Source organism: Hemicordylus capensis, chromosome 6 (genome assembly GCF_027244095.1).
Source record: "Hemicordylus capensis ecotype Gifberg chromosome 6, rHemCap1.1.pri, whole genome shotgun sequence".
In the NCBI taxonomy this organism is placed as follows: Eukaryota; Metazoa; Chordata; class Lepidosauria; order Squamata; family Cordylidae; genus Hemicordylus; species Hemicordylus capensis.
The window spans coordinates 13763909-13789658 of record NC_069662.1 but is presented as its reverse complement, the minus strand read 5'-3'; the positions used below and the strand labels follow the sequence as shown (position 1 = coordinate 13789658).

At 43.9% G+C, this 25750-nt stretch overlaps 1 protein-coding gene across 1 annotated transcript; it reads right to left on the bottom strand.

Moving 5' to 3' along the window:
• Nucleotides 1-7059: 7059 nt before the first annotated feature.
• On the bottom strand, nt 7060-24583 carry LOC128330908 (vomeronasal type-2 receptor 26-like; the record flags this gene model as incomplete). Its single annotated transcript, XM_053264272.1, has 5 exons — nt 24519-24583; nt 21071-21362; nt 16779-17006; nt 16215-16341; nt 7060-7934 (listed from the first exon to the last, which is right to left on the bottom strand). Coding segments are annotated over exons 1-5 (1587 nt in total), but the record flags the coding sequence as incomplete, so codon positions are not given.
• Between the last annotated feature and the right edge of the window lie 1167 nt (nt 24584-25750).

Here is a 25750-nt window from a genome sequence, read left to right as displayed (position 1 = left end):
TGGACAAACAGGTAAAAAGGAATAAGCGACCCCTGTTTACCGCTTTTATAGACCTTAAGATGGCTTTTGATGCAGTTTCTAGAGGCCGTCTTTGGTCTAAATTGGCGGCTACTTCTATGGACCGAAGGCTTCTACTCTTGCTCATCAAAATGCACGAAAATTCCTTTATAAGAGTGCGTTTAGACCATGCTGGTAACCTTACAAACTTAGTACCCATTAGGAAAGGGGTGCGACAAAGGTGTGTACTAGCCCCTTACCTATTCAACCTTTGCATTAACGATTTGATAAAGTGTTTGCAGACATCTGACACACACCCACCAAAACTAGCCAACAAGAAAATCCCAATCCTGATGTATGTCGACGACACAGTAATTCTGTCTCAAACCAGGGTTGGGCTCAAAAGAGCGTTAGATGCCTTAGCACTTTACTGCAGAGATGAGCATCTACAGATTAATTATGACAAATCTAAAATCATGTGTTTCACCAATAAAGTTAAAAAATTTGTATGGATGCTAGATGGACACCGACTAGAACAGGTAAATCAAATAAAATACCTGGGGGTAATTTTTCAACATAATGCTGGGAAATCAGCACATCTTAGTATGGTCACAGACTCAGCAAAACGCAGCACAGCAGCAATCTTAAGATTTTTTCAGAACTCAGGGTGCAGGCTACATACCAGCTGCCTTAAAGCTTTATACTGCAAAGGTCATTCCGTAATTATTGTATGGCATACAACAAGGTCCATACTCAAGGTTTGACACTTTGGAAAGAACCCAATCAGGGTTCTTGAGGAATGTTTTTGGTACACCAAAATGTACAGCAAATGTGACTTTAAGGACATAGGCTGGCTTCATAAAAATTGAATCTCTGGCCTGGCTTTTGATTATTTATTTCTGGTTGAAAATACATCTGCGACCAGTTGGTTTAATTCCTGAGTTTCTTTCAGTTAGTCCCCAGCCATTATGGTGTACTACAGTAAGTACGAAGCTCACCTCTCTAGGCTTAGACCCAGCCCAACTGCTGGAATTGGGTCTAGTGAACGCGAAAAGAGTAGTGAAACAACGCTTTGTTGATATTGAGATCCAAGAAAACTGGGCTGCGCTTCCAGAGTTTGATAGAACTATAAGAACTAATATGGATCTTTTCCCCGCAAAATATCTGTCGACAATTACTTTCTCTAAGTTTCGATGGATATTCACAAGAGTAAGGGTTAATTCCTTTCCATCCGCACTTCTAGCTGGGAGGTTTCAAGGTGTGCCTTTAGAAGAACGACACTGCCGTTGTGGATCAGGAGATACAGAAACTGTCGCACATATCCTTCTCCACTGTAATCTCCATTTGTATCCCAGGGAACGCCTTATTGCTCCTCTAATATGTAAACTGGCAGATCAATCCGATGCTAACCTTGTAAAACATCTGCTTTCAGACAAAGATGCTTTAATTTCTATTCCTGTAGCTAAGTTTAGTTATATTGCTTTTAAAAGGTATAATGGGATATCACCCCAATCTTAAACTGTATATATGTATATACATATTTTAATGTTTACTGGTTTTTACTCTCTGTTTGGTCAATGACTGTAAATAAAATTACATTACATTACATTACATTACATTACCTCCTTGGAAATCATTGTGCTTGGTATGATATATGGACATACAAGGATATCAAGTTGCCTTATATTGAATCAGGCCATTGGTCTAGCTAGGTCACTATTCTTTATTGGGACTGGCAGGGAATCTGCTTTCAGACAGAGCAGTTTCCCAGCTGTGCCTGGAGATGCCAGAGATCAAACCCAGGAGATTTGGAATGCAAATGATTAGAGATCAGACTGTGCTATTAGATTTGCTAAGGTCCATTCACACACCATGGCTAGATGCTGCAGCCTCAATGTTAGGCATATCAGAAGCTGACATTGATAATGAATCTCCACTAGAATAATTTAAACCAGATAGGCATACATTAGATCAGTCCTACCTAAAAGACCCAATACAACCATTAAATCAAAAGACGCACTACTCACTATCCTGTTATGAATCTGTCTGGTGGTACAGTAAAGTTGAATAGAAGCACATCACCCTGTAAGAAGGATCCAAATTCCCCAATGGTAATGCCTTCTCTGGAATCTGTCTTGGAATTGTGCTGAATTTTGCACAGGTGTCTTTGCCTGCTGTTCTGCCTGCTGAAAATAGCAGGCAGATATAGGAGGAATGGTAGTAACCGAACCATTCTGAGCTCCTGCAAATTTTGAATCTCACCCCAGCTGTGCAGTTGCTTTGTCAGCTAGAGAAGACTACCCACAAAGAACTTTACCAACACAGAAATTCCATTTGACAGAGCCTTGTTTGATTCATGTTAACGTCTCCTGAGTTCTAGGGCACACACTGGCACTTTTAGATCCTTACACACTGAGGGAGTGTAGCCTGGTATGAGCAACTGAGCTATAATTAACCTATCTTATCATTAAATGACCTCTATCTAGCCATGGGGCTTCCACAAGAAGCAGAACTCAATACTAGTGATTTTGATAATTACAGGGTGGATTGACACTTTCCCTACAGTCCTCTGGTCCCTATACAAACCAAGAAAACGTTTTTTATTCCCTCCTAACCAATATTTGCTATTCAGCAGGCATTAACAGGATTCAATTAACACTTTGGGGACCCAAGTGCCTGCTGGTCATTGGGCCTTGCGTTGAGTGCCAGGAAAACGAAACATGCAGTAAGGGGCTTTATTTATTTTATTTATGTATATTTCATTGATTTTATAACAAGTGGGTACAGATCACCAATGTGTCCTACATAGCCAATGTGACTTAACTTCTAAAATGTCAGGCAGAACATTCCCCTTCTTCCACTTCCATAGGGTATCCTAGCATTCATCAGCAAGGTCTTCCCTCAAAATGGCCCAAGCAGGGATGAACAAGTATTAGATGTCAATCCCCCAGAAAGAAAATAAACAATTGAATGAAAATGTTTCTAAACTCCACTGCAAAGATGTGGTATATAAATGGATTCATGGTCAGGAAATAATCTACCCAAGTTTGTAAAAATAAAATAATAATTTCAGGATTCAGACTTAGTGCAGAACCTTTGTTGATGTTCAGTAACCTTGCTGTCTTTGATCATCCGGACCTGTGTTATGGCACAAACCATGGTTACAAGATGCGGGGCCTAGGGCTGCTACTGTAATGTCTATCCCTCTGTGGTAGACATGGAACTAATAACAAAACAATGTTTCTAATAACAAAAAAATGTTTCTAGGCTGCACTGCAAAGATGTGGTATATAAATGGATTCATGGTCAGGAAATAATCTACCCAAGTTTGTAAAAATAAAATAATAATTTCAGGATTCAGACATAGTGCAGAACCTTTGTTCATGTTCAGTAACCTTGCTGTCTTTGATCATCCGGACCTGTGTTATGGCACAAACCACGGTTACAAGAAGCGGGGCCTAGGGCTGCTACTGTAATGTCTATCCCTCTGCGGTAGACATGGAACTAATAACAAAACAAAGGGACAAAACAAGGTTTCAGTGAACAAATTCAAATTTATTAAAAGAGAATGAAAGTAAATTAGTGAAACAAATACATTACATGGAAGAATTAGTGTGATAAAATATCCCATAGTGGTGCACCGGATATTCAGAGAAGGTCGGGAAGGATGAGATTTGGGGTATGGCAGATTCCAAGGAGGTTTTGCTTCTGGCTACGTGTAGACAGAGAGGGGAGAGAAAGAGGTTTACGCGAACCAGCTCAGACTGAGCTAGGCCCCTTTGGGTGGCCCGAGGATGAACCAGATCGGCCCTCAAAAGGGGGGGGGGTGCCAGTCCAAGTTAGAATTGGGACCACCCCCCCATTTCATGGAACTGGCTGGCAGCCTGGCTCGGCGGGGGATATACTTGTAAATGGGAATCCGGCTGGGATTCCCCTTTACAAATACAGGGGATCTCCTAGCCTAAAAAGGCTTTCCTGTTAAAACTTTAAAGCGCACGTGTGGGGAGGGGAACTCTGAGTTGGTGAGTCGAGCCACCCGGGCTCAGATTGGCCCACAGGGCAACAGGGAATATTCCCGGTGTGCCACACCCTGTGGGGTGCCCCTGCGCCCCAATTCCCACCCTCAATTACCCATTCTGCTCAAAACCCGGCGCCCTCCCCACAAACATTCCCCCGCCCTCTCAGGGCCCGCAGTCCGGCCTGCCACCCCCACCATTCCCAACCCTTTGGGCCGCAAAAACCCTGGAAGGTTGTTCCTTGGCCCCCTGGAATAGACACACGAGGACATGTCTGAATGAGCTGCAGCTGTGTTTCCACGGAGACAGGTGGATTTACTCCATAGTGGTGAACCAGACGTTCAGAGTAAGACAAGGCTGTATACTTTCTCCCTTTTTATTCAATTTATATGCTGAACATATACTGAGAGAAGCTGGATTGGAAGAAGATGAGCATGGTTTTAAAGCTGGAGGAAGAAACAGCAATAACCAATACTATACTGATGACACCATTCTTATAGCGGAGAATGCGGAATATCTGCAAGCTCTAGTAATGAAAGTCAAGGAGCACAGTGAAAAAATGGGACTATGTCTAAATGTAAAGAAAACTCAACTGATGACAACGGGCACAGCAACCAGCTGGGTGGGGGGAGGGGAACTCTGAGTTGGTGAGTCGAGCCTCCCCCCCACCGCATTCCCAACACTTTGGGCCGCAAAAAGCCTGGAGGGCTGTTCCTTGGCCACCTCACCACGGCCGGATTAACCTAGTAGCAAAAGTAGCAAATGCTACGGGCCCCACATTTTTGCATGTGTGTGAGAGGGGGAGCTATTTAGGGACACATATCCCCCCCTGCATTCCCATGTGCCTTTCTGCTTGTAATCTACTGGTGCCGCCTTCTCTTTCTGGAGTATCACACTCAGCAAGGGGTATGTGTGTGTATGGAGAAGAGAGAAAGGGCTCTTTCACTCCCCAGTTCACACGAACTCAGCTAGAGCACTGCTTGAACCCACAGGTGACATTCCAAGAAGCCTCTACTGTGAAACCCACCAATCTTTAAGGAAGCCGGTTGGTTCTCTTGTTTGACTTCTGAAGAAAGGAGCATAGCGATTTCCCTCCTCACAGTTGTTTTGAAGCAGATCCTGGAAAGAGACCTTTGAGGATTGTTCTCATGACTAGTGGGGTGTGGAAAGAGGGATCTGGGTCTCAAAGGTGGCCGCATTATTTTTCCAACAACGGAAATGGCCTCTGACCTGTATCTGTGATTTGTTGGTTCGCAGGTACTGTTTGCTGGTCCTGGACCATAGTAATTTCATTCAGTTCACTCTCTGGCATGCATTGTGTGAATCAGATGGTTTAGATGGAGGTTGTCCTCTCCCCCCGGTCCACCTGCCCCACTTGCCTGCCTTTTCATCAATGGTTTTTGCTTTTCCTCCTTATTCATGACTTCAGGACCAGATTTTTTAGCAAGACCTGTCTGTGTGGGTTTATGTTTCCAGATCTGAAGTAGGAAGGGAAACCTTTTTGCCTGATAGAACAGTGATCCCTCCCTTCAACCTCCCCAACCCACCACAATCTTCAATGCACACCTTGCTGCATGATTTATTGGCTCGTAAAATGCCCATCATTATGATGGGAGGAATATGCAGAGGCATTGTGTGTGTGTGTGTGTGTGTGTTTGTACATCTCCATGCATGCACAAATACTATATTCCCCTCCAGAAGCTGGGTCAAAGGTGGAGGGCACTGCTATCATCCTTGCAAAGATTAGCCCCCTTTGCTCCCCCACTGCTGTCGTAGAGCTGAGAATGAACAGCAGCCATTCATGTGTGCTCAACACTTGTGAAATATGTGGCCAGTGAACATGATTGCTGATCTGTATTCAAGCATTTTTTTCACATTTCTGCACTCCAAGCATGTATTACAATATGTGCCATTGATATACAACGCTTCTGGGAGGCCTGGTCTCCATCAGTGTTCTCTCTAATTTTTTTCATCTGAGTGTAGAGTGAGTTTTGTTCTGAGTGACAGTTTCAAGGCAGTGTGTGGGCACCATGTGCATTCAGAGTGGGGCCTTCCTGATTCAACCTGTGCGGGAGCTACAATTAACTCAGCTTACATCAAAAACCATAGAGGGACCCCTGGTCTCCATGTTGACTGCGCCCCGCTGCACTTGGCAGCAATGAATACTCCCACCCTTAGGTAGCCATTCTGCTCAAATCCTGGCTCCCTCCCCACATACATTCCACCGCCCTCTCAGTGCCCCCAGTCCAGCCCTGGCATCCAAACACTGCAGAAGACCAGCATGCTGAAGGTGATCTGCTTGGCTTCATTAAATTGTTTTAATGTTGTTTTTAGAATATTGTTTTAAATAATTTAAATTGTTGTGTTTAAAATTTCTTGTTTTTGTTGTAAACCACCCAGAGATGTAAGTTTTGGGCGGTATAAAAATATGTTAAATACAAAATAAATAAATAAATGATAAATAAATAAATAAATAAATTTAAATCCATCAGTAACATTCTAGCATGGAAGGCCACAGTGAAGCTGATGATGGCCAGAAAACCCATGTAACAGACCCTTCATTGCACTGCACCATGATCTGGATGAATGTGGAATGCATGTCAAACACACGAGCTTCATTTGATGGCCACACACTGCGTTAGTCTGGTTGTCAGCCATTCTTTTCTCACCTAACCTTAAGTATAAGCCTGTCTACAGTTATCTCCCTTCTTTGAGAGAACTATTAGTCTGTGGCCCACACTGTAGGCTGGCTGACATCCAGTGCTGCATTCTGGACACATGGTGCTGCCGGGCTGCTGTGTCCTTCAAAGCAGTGCCAGAGCTGTGCAATATGGCTCATTGTTTGAGCAGCTCTTCCACAGTTCCCCCCATTGTCCCGATATCACCTACGCTTAGTCACCGATACCACCCATGTTGACTGTATTCTCTAATCTACGCCTTCCTTCACTACTAATATGGGAATATAATGATGAGAGACATGGTGCCGAAGAACAAGAAAAGGCAGAAAGAGTCCAGTGTCTCAATATTGTTTCCTTACTAGTTGCTCTCTGGTGTTCAGATCAGGTCTAAGAATCATAATGTAGCATTTGGGGAGGAAGATACAACTCAACAGTCCACCACTAGAGGCCATGATGGAGAAGAGCTCCACAGCCACCATGTATTTCCCCTTGGTGCTCAAGTAGCTTGGGACAAAAGTAATCCAAACAGTGGAGAAGACCAGCATGCTGAAGGTGATCAGCTTGGCTTCATTAAAGCTATCTGGTAACTTTCTAGCATGGAAGGCCACAGTGAAGCTGATGATGGCCAGAAAACCCATGTAGCCCAGGACGATGTAGAACATGGTGTTTGAGCCTTCATTGCATTGCACAATGATCTCACTGATCTGAGAGTGCATGTCAAACTCTGGGAAAGGGGGAGTGTTTGCCAGCCACACAGCACAGATGCCAATTTGAATAAGTGAACAGAGAATGATGACCGATACTGCCAGCCTCTTCCCTATCCATCTCCTCATCCTGTTTCCCGGCTTGGTGGCCAGGAAGGCCAGAACAACAGTGATGGTTTTAGCCAACACAGAGGAAAGAGCAACAGTAAAGGTGATGCCAAACACGGTTTGTCTGAGGAGGCAGGTCACCTTCCTAGGCTGACCAATGAATAGGAAGGAGCAGAGAAAGCATAGCAGCAGAGAGGAGAGAAGGGTACAAGTAATGCTCCAGTTATTGGCTTTCACAATGGGAGTTTTGCGGAGCAGAACAAAGATCCCAATCACAGCAAAGGTGATCAGGGAAAACAAAAGAGCAAAAGAAATCAAAACCGCTCCCAATGGTTCTCCATAGGATAAATAGGTCATCGTTTTTGCGATGCATTGATCCTGTTTCTCATTTGGACATTGATCTTCTGGGCACATCTCACACTGGTCTGCATCTGAAATACATCAACAAAGTCTTTGTTTTGCCAAGGAACGAATCTGTTGACTGGTTTGTTATATTACAAAGCAGGTTGTTAACGTTTCCTCCCTCTCATGTGATATGTTGATAGATTTTATGCTGCTCTTACTTTTGCTGTTTTTATAGTTTTTAATTTAATGATTTATTTCATTTTATCTGTGTTCTACACTAGGGGTGTGCATTTCGGATTTTCTGTGTTTCAATTTGGACCCAAATAAAAACATCTCTGTTTCATTTGGGATCCAAATCAGACCCATCCAAATCACGCCAGATTCGCTTCGAATCTGAATTATTCAAAATCTGAATCTGAATCATTTAGGATCCAAAAACTGGTCCTGGAGCCAAAAGAGCAGGGTGGTGTGGTAGCGCCTAATGGGTGGAGGCTACCACCCAAAAAGGAATTGGGCAAAGGGCTGATTTTTGGTGATCTTTTGAAGTTCATGCATCTTTAAGCTTTTCCTCTTCATGTCAGGAGGAAAGGTTTGGCTCCGGGAAGAATGTGGTTGGTGGTGATGCCTAGTGGTGGCAAGGAAGCTACCAGAAGTATTTCAAAGGAATTGGGCAAAGGGTGATTTTTAAGTGATTTTTGAAGTTTAGGCATCTTTAAGGTTTTTCTCATAGGGAATAATGGAGGTTTCAGGAGCCCCATAACTGCACTTGGGGGGCACTGGTGTGGCCCAGAGCGAGTGGCGGTGTAGTGCACAGACGGTACCAACCACCCCCATGGGTTGCTAACGTATGGGGTACTGGGTTTTGTTGTTTCTGAGATGTTCTGAGTGTAGATTCTCTGGTAGCAAATGTGAGTGGATTCATGGTTTGTCATTAAAAATCTCAAACAGCAAAGTTTTGCCCCCCTTCCACCTCCGCAAGTCGAAAGAGTGATGACGACAATGACAAAAATGATGGCACACAATTTTTTGGTGCATTTCTTTGACATTGCCTTCGTTGACTATGGGGCAGCTATCCTGGTAGTGGTGGGGAATAGAAGAAGAAATGTTGGCAGGTCAGCAGGCTGTTCCAGAGGAAGGGTAGTCAGAAATTTAATACCTGTCTCCCCTTCAGGCTGTCTCTCCAGCTCTTTGACCTTAGGGAGCATTGCCAAAAAGCCATATAGCCTTACCTTGTTCCTCTGCCAGGTCAGTCCAAAACAAGCCAGAGCTCATACGAGATTTGATTATGGATAAAGGATCCCACCTAGTATGTATTACTGAGACTTAGTTGTGGGAGGCTAGTGGTCCAGTCTGGTTCCAGCTTAACCTCCAGGATATTCTGTAGTGGAGCAGGTGAGGGGACGTGGGTGGGGAGGTGGCATGGCTGTGTTCTATAAGGATAGCATCTCCCTTACCAGGGTCCCTGTTAGGGTATCAGACCATATGGAATGTGTGTACTTAAGTTTGGGGACCAGGGATAGATTGGGACTTCTTTTGTTGTACCGAACACCCTGCTGCCCAGCGGAATCTCTTACTGAGCTCACGGACTTGGTCGTGGAAACCGCGTTGGAGTCTCCCAGACTCTTGGTGCTAGGGGACTGCAATGTTCATTTTGGGACCAATCTGTCCAGGGCAGCTCAGGAATTCATAGCAGCCATGACAACTATGGGCCTGTCCCAAGTGGTCTCTGGACCGACGCATATTGCAGGTCACATGCTTGATTTGGTCTTTTACTCTGATCATGGGGGTATTCCATGGATGTGGACACATGTGATTTCCGCATTGTCATAGACAGACCACCATCTGGTTAAGGTTGGACTTACAAGCAGTTCCCACCTCTGCAGGGGCAAGGGGCCTATTAGAATGGTCCACCTGAAGAGGTTATTGGATCCAGTAGGATTCCAAGAAGCCTTGGATGAATTCAATGTTGCTTTGCTGGTGCTCCTGTTGACACCCTGGTTGAGAATTGGAACAACTTGCTCAGCAGGGCAGTAGACACGATTGCTCCCAAGCGTCCTCTCTGATCCGCTTCAAAATTGGCCCCTTGGTATACGGAAGATCTATGGGGGCTGAAGTGGCAAGGCTGGCAACTGGAGTGCAAGTGGAGAAAGACTCGGCTCGAAGATTGAGATATACAGATTGAGATATAGAGCACATCTAAGGATTTATGCTCCGGCAATACGTCCGGCAAAGAAGCGATTCTTTTCTGCCCATATTGCCCTGCGAGTTCACGTCCAGTGGAGTTGTTCAGGGTTGTGAGGGGACTAGTATTCCCCTCCCTTGAACCAGAATTTGGAATCATCAATTACCCCTGCAATGTGTTTAAATAGTTTTCCCCACATAAAATCTCTCAGAGTCAGGCCGACATAGATGGAGACTCCACAATTAATTTGATGCCTGCACTGTAGGTGCCCAACAACTCCTTATGTGATTTGACTGGATCGTTTTCAGTTTGTAACTCCTGAGGAGGTGGACAAGCTGCTTGGAGCATTGAGGCCTACCACTTGTTCTCTTGACCCTTGTCCAACATGGCTTGTTCTATCTAGCAAGGGGGCTGTTGTAGACAGCCTGGTGTAAATCATAAATGCTTCTCTGAGGGAGGGCAGGATGCCTCCTTGTCTTAAGAACACTTCTTACACTTACACTTCTTCTAAAAAAACCTGCATTAGATCCCTCAGAGTTGAGCAATTATAGGCCTGTTTCCAGCCTCCCATTGCCGTGAAAGGTAATTGAGAAGGTGGTGGCCTCAACTCTAGTCGGTCTTGGAGGAAACTGATTATATAGACTCAAGGGTTGGCTATGTGGTGGAGACTGCCTTGGTCAGCCTGATGGATGATGTTCAATTGGGAATTGACAGAGGAAGTATGACCTTTTGGTCCTTTTGGATCTCTCGGAGGCTTTCAATACTATCAACCATAGTATTCTTCTGGAATGTCTGAGGGGGTTGAGGGTGGGAGGCACTCTTTTACAGAGGTTCTGCTCCTACCTCTCGGACAGATTCCAGATGGTGTCAATTGGAGACTGTTGCTCTTCAAACTCTGAGCGTAAGTATGGTTCCCCTCAAGGCTCCATACTTAATGTTTTTTAACATCTACATGAAAACGCTGGGAGAGATCATCAGGGGATTTGGAGTTCGGTGTTACCAGTATACTTTTGACACGCAGATCTAGTTCTCCATGTCAACTTCTTCAGGAGCTGGCATATCCTCCCTAAATGCCTGCCTGGAAGCAGTAATGGGCTGGATGAGGGAGAATAAACTGAAGCTGAATCCAAATAAGACAGAGGTACTTATTGTGCGGGGTCAGAACAATAAGGGTGGCCAGGGGTGCTTTCTATCAGCTCCGGCCGATACGCCAGCTGCTCCTGTTTCTCGAGATCAATGACCTCAAAACAGTGATGGAGGTACACTGGCTGCCAATAGGTTTCTGGACAAAATACAAAGTGCTAATTATAACTTATAAAGCCCTAAACGGCTTAGGCCCTGTGTATCTAAGATAGCGTCTTCTTCACTACGAGCCTCACCGCCCATTGAGGTCATCTGAGGAGGTCCTTCTTCAGTTACCGCCAACTTATTTGGTGGCTACACAGAGGCGGGCCTTCTCGAGTGCTGCCCCAAGAGTGTGGTATGTGCTCCCTGCTGAGATACGATTCTCCCCATCTCTGGTAATATTTTTAAAAAGCACCTCAAAACCCATGTTTTCACCAAGCTTTCCCAGCTTTTAAATTTTTTTAGGTTTTAATCTCTGGTTTATTTTTCAATTGTTAAATTGTTTTAAGTTTTTTGTATATGTTTTTAACTTGTTTTATATTATTGTGAACTGCACAGAGATGACAGTTAGAGGTAGTGTAAAAGTTCAAATAAATAAATAAATAAATAAATAAATTTCTGCACCGGATCAGAGCCTGTGGCACCAGCACATCATGATGCAAGCAATCTTTGAATAAAAACTCTGATGATGCTACAACTCACAATATGACCCAATCCACTTTTTCATTGCAAACAAGAAGTCCACACAGAGAGACAGAACCTTCTGCCATAAAGCAAAGTATCAGATAATAAACATTAAAGAGGCAAGTGGTTTGGAAAGCAAAGCATATCACAAAACAGAAATGCATGAACAACAGCAACTCATAATCATCATCACATCACATCAGGGCATCAGCATTATATATATCCTCTCTAATAAAACGCTTGGTGTCCGTCCGTGGACGGGCACCAAGCGTGTGTTCGTGCCTCCCTGCCCTGTTCTGCGCCTGCGCGAAGCGCAGGCGCAGAACAGGGCAAGGGAGACATGAGGGCCGGCACCCGGTGGCCATCTTGGGCGGCCAGAAGCGGCCGCCCCGAAGAAGCCGGGAATGCGGGGAAGGAGGAGACTGGCCGAGGCGGCGGCAAAGCCGCCACCTCGGCCAGAGGACGCAGCGCGGCCAAGGCGGCGGTGGAGCCGCGCCGCCGAAGCCGGGCGGGGGGAGGAGGTGACGGGGTAAGCCGGCCGAGGTGGCGGCAGAGCCGCCGCCGAGGCCTGGCACCGCCGCCGCAGCCAGGCGGCTGCGAGTCCTTGGGGCCCTTGCCCGTCCGGGGAGACCAGCCGGGAATGTGAGGCGGGGGCGGACCGGACCGGCAGCGGCGCCCCCAGAGTCTGCCCGGCCACCGCCACCGCCCACTCTCCCGCCCTCCCAGCTGCCCACATACTCCTTCCCCGCTCCCCCCCCGCAAATGATTAACGGCCAAAACGGCCCAGAAGAATGCCTCCGCGGCCGCCGCCATGGCCGCCAACCGCCCTCCCAGCTGGCCGAGACTTCCTTACCCAAAGCAGCCCGCGACAGTCTGGCGATCAAAAATCCATTTTTTGCGAAGAAGAGAGGAGCTCCGGAACAGAGCTCCTCTCTGTGCTAAGCCAATGCCCAAACTGCTGCTATGGACGCAAAGGATGCCTATTGCGTCCTTTGCGTCCATAGCAGCAGTTTGGGCATTGGCTTAGCACAGAGAGGAGCTCTGTTCCGGAGCTCCTCTCTTCTTCGCAAAAAATGGATTTTTGATCGCCCGACTGTCGCGGGCTGCTTTGGGTAAGGAAGTCTCGGCCAGCTGGGAGGGCGTGGGGGGGGAGGCCAGAGGAAGTGGGGCGGGGGGGGAACTCTCCCCTACTAGCGCCCGTTATCACAACGGGCCTGAAACACTAGTCATATTAATATTATCACATTAACATTCATCATTTTCATTTCAGCATCAACTCAAAATATTCAACAAAAGAAAAGAGGAGGCAACATTGTCAATAATAATAGTTGCTAGTAGGAGGAGATGGATGGATAAAAAGAGCAGAGATACAATGTCCCAACAGCAGAGACACAATGGGGTATAGCCAGCCGGACAAGAAGATACAAAATAATGGCTGAGAAAATCGGTTTAATATACTGCTACTGCTCTATAAAATGGGGGGATGGATTGGTTTATTTAAAACACACACACACAGAGAGACTCATAGGCAGCGCCTAGGCCCAGAGTGGTGCGTGTGTGTACAGTATGTGTGTGTTAAAATAAACTCACCACTAAGTCTTCTCTTCTCCAAAATGTTGGGCTGCTACTTCTGTTGGTCTGCTGGTCTCTCTCTCTCCTGCTCCTTCTTAAGTCTTTAGATGGGGCATCCACAAAAGGCTCAAAAATCTGGAAGATCTGGGGCTGGTGGTGGTGGCTGCTTGTGCAGGCAGACAGCATTCTTCTCTCAGTACAGGTCAAAACAACTATGTGATGGCCAAAAAAGGTTGAATTATCAAATTCTCTTTTTCACAGATACAAAAGGGAAAAAAGCAGGAGAGAATCCAGCCAAGGTCCCAGGATGGCTCAGGTAGCAGGCTGTTTGTGTCAGCAAGGCAGAAGGAATAAAAGATGGAATCATCTTCTTTTTCTCAATTAAAAAATTGCTGGAGAAAAAAAGGCAGCAATGGCAGCAATGCTGAAGAATGGTTGGAGGCCATGGTGGATGTGTGATGGCAAGGCTGAGCAATCAGGCAAAAGAACTCTCTCCCCACACGAGGCAGCAGAAAGGAAGAAATGGCTGCTGGCCCTTTAATACCCCCCTGAAAACACCTCCAAAAATCCACCCCCACACTTGCCCCCTCCTTCATCTCCCCTTGGCCAATGGGAGATTAGTTTGGATCCTGCAGAGCCAAATATGGGCATTCCGTTGCAGATCGGAACTTTGCATTGAAGTCAATGGAAGACTGAAAGGTGGGAAATTCAAGCACATGTCAGAACTCAAAATGGAGGAGGAAGGAGAAGCACTATCTCGGTCACAAAATGGAGGACCAAAACTTACAAAAATTTTGGAGCCGACCCAGGGGCGATTTGTTTCGGCTCTAAAACATTTTGGGATGGTGATTGGGTGTTTCATTTTGGTGCCGAAACACCCCAAAAGTTACGCACATCCCTATTCTACACTGCCTTGAAGTGTTTAACAGGAGGCAATATGAAAATTAAAAACAAACAAGCAATAAATATAATCTCTTTGACCATTTTTAGGAGCAAAACACTTGCTGTTCCTCATTTGCAGGAACTGTGCCATTTGTAGGCATCTTTTCTGCTTGTTTTATTTTGTTTATATTGGCTGAAATGTTGAGTTGCTAAAAGCCAGTACTACCTATGAAGGGTAATACAGCACCAGCACCCATGAGAGGGAGATCAATTTTTGATGATCTCTCCTTCCCTCTGAAGTGTTCTGCGCCAGTCTAAACAATGTCCCTGATAGCTACATAACCCTCAGGGACATATTTTCAACTGGCAAATAATGCTTCTGGGGGGAAGTAGCAATCATCCAAATTCACTGTCCCCAAGTTAGTAGCAGTGTTCCCTTCGTTGACCCCTTCAGCAGCATCAGTGCATCTCACCTAGCACCAGCTTTTTCTAAAGGGAACATCGGCCATTGCAGCTTATTGTTTTAACTTTCAAAGAATCCAGGATGTTCTTCTGCAAAGGCCAGCACCTGAAAAGTTAAACTAAAGGATTGCTCATCATAAATGCCATAGTTTCTATCCTGCACAGACTTTTTCTAGATTTTGGAATGGTTACAGATTCTGGCTTCACATACAAAGCCTACATATGCTGAGAATTTAGTTGTAAGAAAACAAAATGCTTCTTTTCCGTGCAAGGGTGCTAATACCTGAAGATTAAGTCCTAGATGATGCTGCAGAAGGCAGATTGCTGCTCCTGGAGAAGGAGTAGGGAAAGTTTTCCAAGTGAAAAGATTTGCCAGACTAAATAAAACCCTCAGATCTTGGCACTAGTACTTGAGTTCAACAGACGTATGTTGAGGAATTCAGTCATATATATATATATTTGCATTTTATGTTTATTAGTTTTCTACATATCAGTGTGACTTCCGGTTCATCTTTCAACACAGTTATACTATAACATCCATGTTTGCTCTCATGTGAATATTTTCTACGTATTTATATATCTAGTTATTACGTCCTAATCCTTGTTTTCATCACCATAGTAATCTAATAGTTTCATTACTATAACAAATCCCCCAACTGTTATCTTTACATTTCAACCCCCCTTAATAAATCCAAATTCACATTGTTTTTTATATACCGCAAAAAGGTTTCCAATCTTCTACAAAGTTTTCTATATGACTATCTCTTACTAATACAGTAAGTTTTGCCATTTCTGCATATTCATATGCCTTCCTCAACCATTCTTCTCTTGCTGGAATTTCCACAGATCTCCATTTCTGCCAAGAACCATTCTAGCTGTCGTCGTAAGATATAGGAATAAATTTCTATTCCCCCCCCCCGCCCCAAGATTTCTTCATTGATTATACCCAACAGAAAGGATTCAGGTCTCTTATGAAATATACATTTCAAAATCTTTTAAAGTTCATCATAAATCATATGCCAAAACCTCTTTACCTCTCTGCAGGACCACCACATGTGATAAAAAGACACCTCACTATCTTTACATCTCCAGCACTTATTAGATACATTTTTATACATTAAAGCTAGTTTCTTAGGTGTTAAATACCATCTGTACATCATTTTTATTAAATTTTCTTTTAAATGATAACATGCTATAAATTTAAGATCTTTCTTCCATAGCTTCTCCTAGGCCTCTAAGTTAATATTCTGACCTACATTTTGTGCCCATTTTACCATTGTTGATTTTACCACTTCATCTCTCATTTCTTCACATAATAACAAATTGTACATTTTGGTAATTAGTTTCACATCACTTTCACATAATTCTATTTCAGATTTAGAAATTCAGTCATATATTTGATGTAGAAAAGGAGAATTTTAAACATTTGGATTTGGTTACACAATATACATATTTTTACCGATCTGTGTTGAAATCCTCCCCGCAGGACACTGAGCACAATCATAGCAACAAACTTGTCTTCCCTGCTGGGCAATCCTGCTGGATCCAGGTTGGCAGCTCTCAACACACCGGGAACGGGGCTGCATCTAACAGGAGCAAGAAGGAAGAATGTTCCGATTCCCCCCACCCCTTCTATTATTCTCAAAACCAAATAATCCACATATGAAGAGTATGGAATAGGGGTCTACTCTCTGAACCAGGCAAAAGCCAAGGTGGGTCTGACTGCAGGCAGACAAAAAGAGGTCAGAGGCATCAAACATGGTCAAGGCAAATCTGGGGTTAGGCTGATTATTTCCTCTGTCTGGGGGGGGGGGGAAGTCACCTAGACCCTACTGCTGGAGTCTGAGACTCCTGGAGCATTGCCCAGAGGAGAGAAGCAGAGCATTCCCCATCAGGGCACTCCATTCCTTTCAGCCCATTTCTCCCTCCCAACACTCTTCACTCCTGATATTGGAACTGGGTTGTGAGAAAACCCCTTAAAGTCAGGGAAACTAGCAAGGTGAGGCGGGACAGGTCTCCATACCTCTTTAAACTTGTGGTTCCATACAGTAGCACTTCCATTCGTGGTGAACCTTTTTCCTTCACGAGCCAGGGGATCCATCCTTCCAGTTTGGACTTTCTGGAAGGTGTCATTGGGGAATGTGACCAAGTTGATGATATCGTATCCTGATGGCAGGCTCCCTTCCTCATCAAAAAAGATTTCTTCCCCAGCACTATTATTGAAATGGATATTGCTCAGAAAAGCATGAAGCTAATTGGGAGGAGAAAAAGTTCACACCCTGGGTCAAATTGTGGAACATTGCATTAAGATTATCACTTTAACCACAAATCCCTTGATCACCAACTGGAAGATGTCACTGAGAAGAAATACTATATACCTATCAGGAATATACCTTTAAGCATGTTTATATTGGTAGCAAGCCACGGGAAGCAACAGCAATTCCTGTTGAAGAATAGTACAGGATCTTACGGCAAAGAATACTCACATATAAATTGATATACAAAGCAAGTTTGGGATAATTATAACAAAGGGAAAGACTTTTGGAAAAAGTGACATCCATTTAACTTATTCTGGAATGGGAATCAGCCATATTAAAACATCAAACAATACTGAATATTGAATAAACAATTACAAGTTGCTTGATATCAGGTTTGCTTCCTGAAATTTATTTTTGTTGAAAAGCATAATAATTGTGTCACCCCTTAAAAGGGCAATTTGATTTGATTTCCAACTGAATTTTTCAAATTCAGATTCAAATCTCCAATTAGCCATGAAGTTCATGGGTGATTCTGGGTGTTTCTTCTCTCTCAGCCTAAGCTACCTCACACTGCTTCAGCAGTGCTTTGTTAGTCAGGGTGTCAGGAACTGCATGCCACAATCAGACATCATAGGACTTAGCACTTACATTTATATACCGCTCTATAGCCAAAGCTCTCTAAGCGGTTTACAATGATTTAGCATATTGCCCCCAACATTCTGGGTACTCATTTTACCGACCTCGGAAGGATGGAAGGCTGAGTCAACATTATATCACAGAACTGCTAGTATGAGTTATGAACTAATACAATGAGAAGTGAAATGCAAACAAGGAGGAGGAAACACATACAGGCTGTAATAAAAGACTCTTTCCCCCGTTTTTCTCCATTTCCTTCTGTTTAGTTTTCGGTGAATGCATAGAATGGAGAGCATGTGCTACAGCATAAACAGCATTGTAAATGTTATAGCTCTGCCCAGACATGCCCATTTCAAGCACAGATTCAGGAAGGCTCCCCAGTTTCTTCTCCCCAGTGCAGTTGTCTTGATTTGGAACATATAAGCCATGCTTTGGGAGTGAACAGAGAAATGCAAACATCCAGAACTGATGGATGAAATATATCATAGACTGGTATGGATTTATGCTCTGCAGGAAGTCCTGAAATCCTGGAACTACTTTTGTGTGAAGTGTGAATGACAAAGAACCATTGAAGGATTTCCCTGTGAATTTATCCCATGAAGAAAGAGTTGTGCAATCCCACTGAGCAGTTATGAGCCACACTCTCTCCAATGGAAGCTTAAGATGAAATTCGTAGGATTCTAAGATTATTCGTAAACCCTCCATGGAATGACTATCCCCATAGACAAGAACCACATTCATCTTTGCTTCCTTCCAGACAGCATTAGCTATTTCCACCAGCATTTTTTCAGTGTGTGTATTTGATGTGTGACTTGTTACTTTTGGAATGGATTGTGCCAAAGCAATACAAATATTGCTCTGGAGAAGTCTTGGTCTCATATTTTGAAGAAATGTTTCTCCACTGTCATCATCTGATGTGAGCAGACCGATCCAATTCCACTTGAAATGCTTCAGCAGAAAAATAATCCCGATATATTGAAGGTCTTCACTTGGAACCATCCGGAAGAAAAAAGGGAACCGGGTTTGATCACTTAGCACAGGGTCAAAAGATCCATAACTCAGCTAAAAGGGGGGGGAAATTGTTTTTTGTTTTTTAAAAACAGTATTACAAGGACATCCCTTTGTTCTTGATCAAAGTATTACTTCTTCAATTCACTAAATTTCAGCTTCCATCAAATATTTCAGATAAGACAATACTACTATTTTGAGTAGGAACTACTGGTACCATTGAGTCTTATACTGGGATAGGATTCTAAACAGGATGAAGAAAGATTAAAGACTATTTCTACTTGAAAGTGAAAGCTGGGACAAGGTTGAACACAGTTTGAAAGAAAATGTTTTCAGGGGAGTTGTGGCCCTAATATTAAAAGAAAATGACAATAATAATGTATTGAAAACAAGACATTGCACAGCGGACTGAGTAATTATTCCTTAATTTTTTGAGAAAACACTCTAAGGACTTGGAAGGGGATGAAAACCTTTCTATTCAAGAACATAAGAACAGCCTTGCTGTTTCACACAGTGGCCTACCAGATGCCTCTGAGAAGCCAACTGGCAAGAGGTGAGGGCATGCCATTTTTTTTGTTCTATATTTGCCACATCCCATAGCAGAGAATTCCATAGATTAATTTTCTGCTCTGTGAAAAATGACTTCCTTTAGTTGGTCCTATTTTACCTGGCCTTCGGACCCATGAGATTTGTTAGAGAGGGAGAAAGATTTCTCTCTGTCCACTCTATCTTCTCCATGCATAATTTTATAAATGTCCATCATGTCTCCCCATAGCCACCCCTTTTCCAAACTAAAAAGCCCCAGACACTGTAGACTTAACTTATAAGAAAGGTGCACCATGCCTCTGATCATCTTTGTTGCACTCTTCTTCCCCTTCCTCAGTTCCTAATTATCAAATTGCCCACTACTAGGAGGCCCCCAATCCCCGGAGGAGTATCCTATGTGTGAGAGGATTTGGGAGCATTACGCAAGGAAGGTGTCCCTTCTAAGAGAGCATCCCTCTCTTCATCAGACTGATGCCCTGCATCTCTACATCCCCACATCCCTTCATCCCCTGCTAACTGGGCAAAGAGGAACCTTTTACTGTGGTGATTCTCTTTGTTTAGCAGGGGGAGAGTAACTGGCCCTATCCACCCCCAGCATTGTACGTCCAGTGACTGTTGCTGGTTTCTATCTTGTATCTTTTTTTTTTAAGATTGTGAGCCCTTTGGGGACAGGGAGCCATCTTATTTATTTATTATTTCTCTGTGTAAACCACCCCGAACCATTTTTGGGAGGGCGGTATAGAAACTGAAATAATCATCATCATCATCATCATCATCATCATCATCATCATCGTCATCATCATCATCTATGAGAGTAGAGGAGCTGTCAGCATGGGAATAGGATGCCTCTATCACATTCCAGAGGGTCTCATCCACAGACCTCTCTGCTTCCCTAAGCTTCTCCAGGTCCGCCATCTTGGCTTCAAGAGAATGCACTTGTTACCTGAGAGCCAGGAGCTCTTTGCACCGAACGCACACCCACAACTTCTGTACCTCAGGCAGATAGTCACACTCTGGGAGGCACCCCCTCTTCAGCGGGCAATCAAGCTCTTGCTCCAGGAAAGTTACAAAAGTGGGGCAGTACTCATTTTTTCATGCTTGGTGTCTTGTTTCTGATAAAGGGAGACCACTTCTGGGCTCACATGCAACTTCCCTACTAAAAGTTCCCTCACAAAACTCATTTGATGTCTGTTACCAAACTCCTGCTCACAGATCTGCAAAAAGAAAAACTTCCCTTCTCTCAGCATTGTCTTCTTAAGGGTGGCTTCCAAACTGAGGCACCTTCAGAGCATAGCGGTAGCCAATCCCCACCCATTTTCTCTCTAGGCACAACTGAAACTTAAATTGAAACTGCCCTGTCAAAAATGAACCCCTAGCCAGCCAACAACAACAAATATCTATATACCACTTCTCAGCAAAAGTTTCCAGAGTGGTTTACATAGAGAAATAATAAATAAATAAGATGAATCCCTGTCCCTGAAGGGCTCACAATCTAAAAAGAAATATAGACACCAGCAACAGTCACTGGAGGTACCATGCTGCGGTTGGATAGGACCAGTTACTCTCCCCCTGCTAAATAAAGAGAATCATCACCACATCAAAAAGGTGCCTCTTTGCACAATTAGTAGGGGTATAGCCAGAAATTAAACCCAATAAAAAACTAGCCTAACAAACATACCTTGTCCTTTCCCCCTTGTTGGTTGGTTTGCTTGCCCTCTTGCTTTCTTCTTTAGGAACGAAAACAGACGTTTTCCTCCTCCAGACAAGGAAGCCTTGTCTTCTCAAAAGCTGCTTCCAAACTGAGCTACCTCAGGAACATAGCCATTTCTGAATGACTACAGCTAGTCATCGCTAGGAACAGACATACCTGTGGGATCTTGTAGGTATTGAAGACACTGGCCATCTGCATGGAATTTGGGGAGGTGAGCCCACCAATGGCAAGGACTAGTTGCAGCTTCCTGTCACAGTTGTAATTCAAGGTATTCCCCTGCCCTGTGAAGAGGAACTGCAGAGTGTTCCAAACGGCTCTCAGCGGATTGAAAGCATTGTCATAGATTTCGAATCCCAGTGTGATATTGGGTAAGAGATGGTCATTCCTGTTGATCTCTTGAATTGCAAAGATGAAGGCAAGAACATGCTGGTAATTTTTAGGCATTAAACTGTAAAGAGATTTTAATGTAGTTTTACATGCATAGATCAGCAAAACAAGTCTATTGCATTTATATATATTCTGCTTGCAAGTATGGAAGACAACACATAATAGTTTCATTGTGTTTTTAATAGTTTTAACATTTTAAATTTTAATGGATGAAATGTTTTAATCTTTTTATTGGTTGTTTTTAATGTTTTGTTGTAAACCGCCCAGAGACTTGCGTTTTGGGCAGAATACAAATGTGTTAAACAAACAAACATAGTTGAATGACTTTAAGCCCAACTGTATATTTTTTCTGACATACAGATATGCAGCCAGTACATCTTTCCCCATTGTTGATATGCAGCCATTGGGAGAAAGCTCCCCTGCATGAATTTCTAGGGACATAGGAAACTGCTCTAATCTGAGTCAGACTATTGCTCAGTGGTGTCTACAATGACTGGTGATGGCTATCCAAATTTTCAGGCTGGAGTCTTTCCCAGCTCGACCTGGAGGTGTCATGGATTGAACCCTGGATCCATTGCATGCAAAAATGATGCTCTACCACTGATCTATACTTTACTATTGCCATTTGTCATACAGCTGTATGACAAAGGAGGTCTTAGAGATGCTGCTGCCCTCCATAAAGAAAAGGTGGCATCCTCTCCATTTGGATAATATGATGGTGAATTCCTGAGACCATAGGTTAATGTGAAAGATGTAGGAATACCGATCAATATTCCTGCTGAGAATATTTGTATTGGAGTGTCTGATTTCCTTTCAGAGGGAAATCATTTCCTGAAATTCATTTCCTTTCCTTCTAATAGAGCTTAAAAGACAATGTCCACTCAGGGGAGGCAGGAGTAGAGACATGCACTGGAAAGAACAATTGGGGAGCAATAAAGTGGGTATTATCCATTGTCTGTCCAGATGCAAACCCCCACTCCTCCACCATAGACCAGCATAGTAACCATTTGGCAGGGGAGAGAGGGAGCATTATGACAGACCTGAATGAGGTCCTCTCTGTCCCCTGTTCCCTGCATACACAGCTGAACATCTATGACATTAGCACAAACACTATCTCCAGAGCATGGACAACCACAAGGGTTTTGCCCAAACATCGGGGAATCTTGCTGACATAGAGAGAAAGGATTTGGTGGTGCAGCAAGAAAGGCATCTAACAGAACTGCCTAACTAACTGCACCTGCTCAGCAGGGAAGCAGCAATTTTCTGCACATTCCCCTTCCCCCAAAAGCCCTCTCTTCAGGTGTTCCACCAGAAAATATGTCCCTGAGGGCTGTGCAGATTTTCAGGTGGCCCAGAGGGCTTCCTGGGGAAGGGAAGGGTCTCATAAATTGCTGCTTCCCTACTGCACCAGTTCTATTTAGCTGCTCTCTCCCTGCACCTTTGCATCCTTGTTCTGTATGCCTGCCAGTTTCTTTTTCCAGTTGACGTTGAGCTATACTGTGCTGATAAATGTCTTTTTCCTAAAGGATGATTGTCCTACTTCTAACTAAAATAGAGAAAAACTATTTAAAACTGGAAATTTGAAATTTGATCAACTGTCAAATGGATCTGCTTCCTTAGAGTGTTTTGACCTTTCATGGTTGGGTTAGCAGTCTAGAAACCTAGGAATAGTGTTGGTTCACGTACATCTGAATACACATCTGAAATCATGTGAAACGTACATCTGAAATCATTGTGCTTGGTATGATATAGGGACATGCAAGGTTATCAAGTTGCCTTATACTGAGTCAGGCTGTTGGTCTAGCTAGGTCACTATTCTTTATTGGGACTGGCAGTGAATCTGGTTTCAGACAGAGGAGTTTCTTTCCCATCCCTGCGTGGAGATGCCAGAGATCAAACCCAGGAGATTTGGAATGCAAATGATTAAAGATCAGACTGTGCTATTAGATTTGCTAAGGTCCATTCACACACCATGGCTAGATGCTGCAGCCTCCATGCGAGGCATATCAGAAGCTGCCATTAATAATGAATCTCCACTAGAATAATTTAAACCAGATAGGCATACAGTAGATCAGCCCTACCTAAAAGACCCAATACAACCATTAAATCAAAAGACACACTACTCACTATCCTGTTGTGGATCTGTCTGGTGGTACAGTAAAGTTGAATCGAAGTACACCACCCTGTAAGAAGGATCCAAATTCCCCAATGGTAATGTCTTCTCTGGAACCTGGCTTGGAATTGTGCTGAATTTTGCACAGGTGTCTTTGCCTGCTGTTCTGCCTGCTGAAAATAGCAGGCAGATATAGGAGGAATGGTAGTAACCAAACCATTCTGAACTCCTGCAAATTTTGAATCTCACCCCAGCTGTACACTTGCTTTGTCAGCTAGAGAAGACTACCCACAAAGAACTTTACCAACACAGAAATTCCATTTGACAGAGCCTTGTTTGATTCATGTTAACATCTCCTGAGTTTTAGGGCACACACGGGCATTTTAAAATCCTTATACACTGAGTGAATGTAGCCTGGTATGAGCTACTGAATTATAATTAACCAATCTTATCATTAAATGACCTCTATCTAGCCATGGGGCTTCCACAAGAAGCAGAACTGAATAATAGTGATTTTGATAATTTCAGGGTGGATTGACACTTTCCCTACAGTCCTCTGGTCCCTATACAATCCACGAGAACATTTTTTATTCCCTCCTAACCAATTTTTGCTATTTAGCAGGCAATAACAGGATTCAATTAACACTTTGGGGACCCAAGTGCCTGCTGGTCATTGGGCCTTGCGTTGAGTGCGAGGAAAACTAAACATGCAGTAAGGGGCTTCTGGTAAATGCATCCAGATGATATATTTTATTTTATTTTTATATATTTCATTGATTTTATAACAAGTGGGTACAGATCGCCAATGTGTCCTACATAGCCAATGTGACTTATCTTCTAAAATGTCAGGCAGAACATTCCCCTTCTTCCCCTTCCATAGGGTATCCAGCATTCATCAGCAAGGTCTTCCCTCAAAATGGCCCAAGCAGGGATGAAAAAGTATTAGATGTCAATCCCCCAGAAAGAAAATAAACAATTGAATGGAAATGTTTCTAGGCTCCACTGCAAAGATGTGGTATATAAATGGATTCATGGTCAGGAAATAATCTACCCAAGTTTGTAAAAATAAAATAATAATTTCAGGATTCAGACATAGTGCAGAACCTTTGTTCATGTTCAGTAACCTTGCTGTCTTTGATCATCCGGACCTGTGTTATGGCACAAACCATGGTTACAAGATGCGGGGCCTAGGGCTGCTACGGTAATGTCTATCCCTCTGCGGTAGACATGGAACTAATAACAAAACAAAGGGACAAAACAAGGTTTCAGTGAAGAAATTCAAATTTATTAAAAGAGAATGAAAGTAAATTAGTGAAACAAATACATTACATGGCAGAATTAGTGTGATAAAATATCCCATAGTGGTGCACTGGATATTGAGAGAAAGTAGGGAAGGATGAGATTTGGGGAATGGCAGATTCCAAGGAGGCTTTGCTTCTGGCTTAGTGTAGACAGAGAGGGGAGAGAAAGAGGGTTATGCGAACCAGCTCAGACTGAGCCAGGCCTGTTTGGCTGGCCCGAGGATGAACCAGAAAGGCCCTCAAAAGGGGTGTGTGTGTGCCAGTCCAAGTTAGAATTGAACCCCCCCCCCCCATTTCATGGAACTGGCTGGCAGGCTGGCTCCGCGGGGGAATATACTTGTAAATGGGAATCCAGCTGGGATTCCCCTTTACCTATACAGGGGATCTCCTAGCCTAAAAAGGCTTTCCTGTTAAAACTTTAAAGCGCACGTGTGGGGAGGGGAACTCTGAGTTGGTGAGTTGAGCCACCCAGGCTCAGACTGGCCCACAGGGCAACAGGGCATATTCCCGGTGTGCCACACCCTGCGGGGTGCCCCTGTGCCCCAATTCCCACCCTCAATTACCCATTCTGCTCAAAACCCGGCACCCTCCCCACAAACATTCCCCCGCCCTCTCAGTGCCCGCAGTCTGGCCTGCCACCCCCGCCATTCCCAACCCTTTGGGCCGCCAAAACCCTGGAAGGCTGTTCCTTGGCCCCCTGGAATAGACACACAAGGACATGTCTGAATGAGCTGCAGCTGTGTTTCCACGGAGACAGGTGGATTTACTCCATAGTGGTGAACCAGACGTTCAGAGTAAGACAAGGCTGTATACTTTCTCCCTTTTTATTCAATTTATATGCTGAACATATACTGAGAGAAGCTGAATTGGAAGAAGATGAGCATGGTTTTAAAGGTGGAGGAAGAAACAGCAATAACCTGCACTATACTGATGACACCATTCTGATAGCGGGGAATGCGGATGATCTGCAAGCTCTAGTAATGAAAGTCAAGGAGCACAGTGAAAAAATGGGACTATGCCTAAATGTAAAGAAAA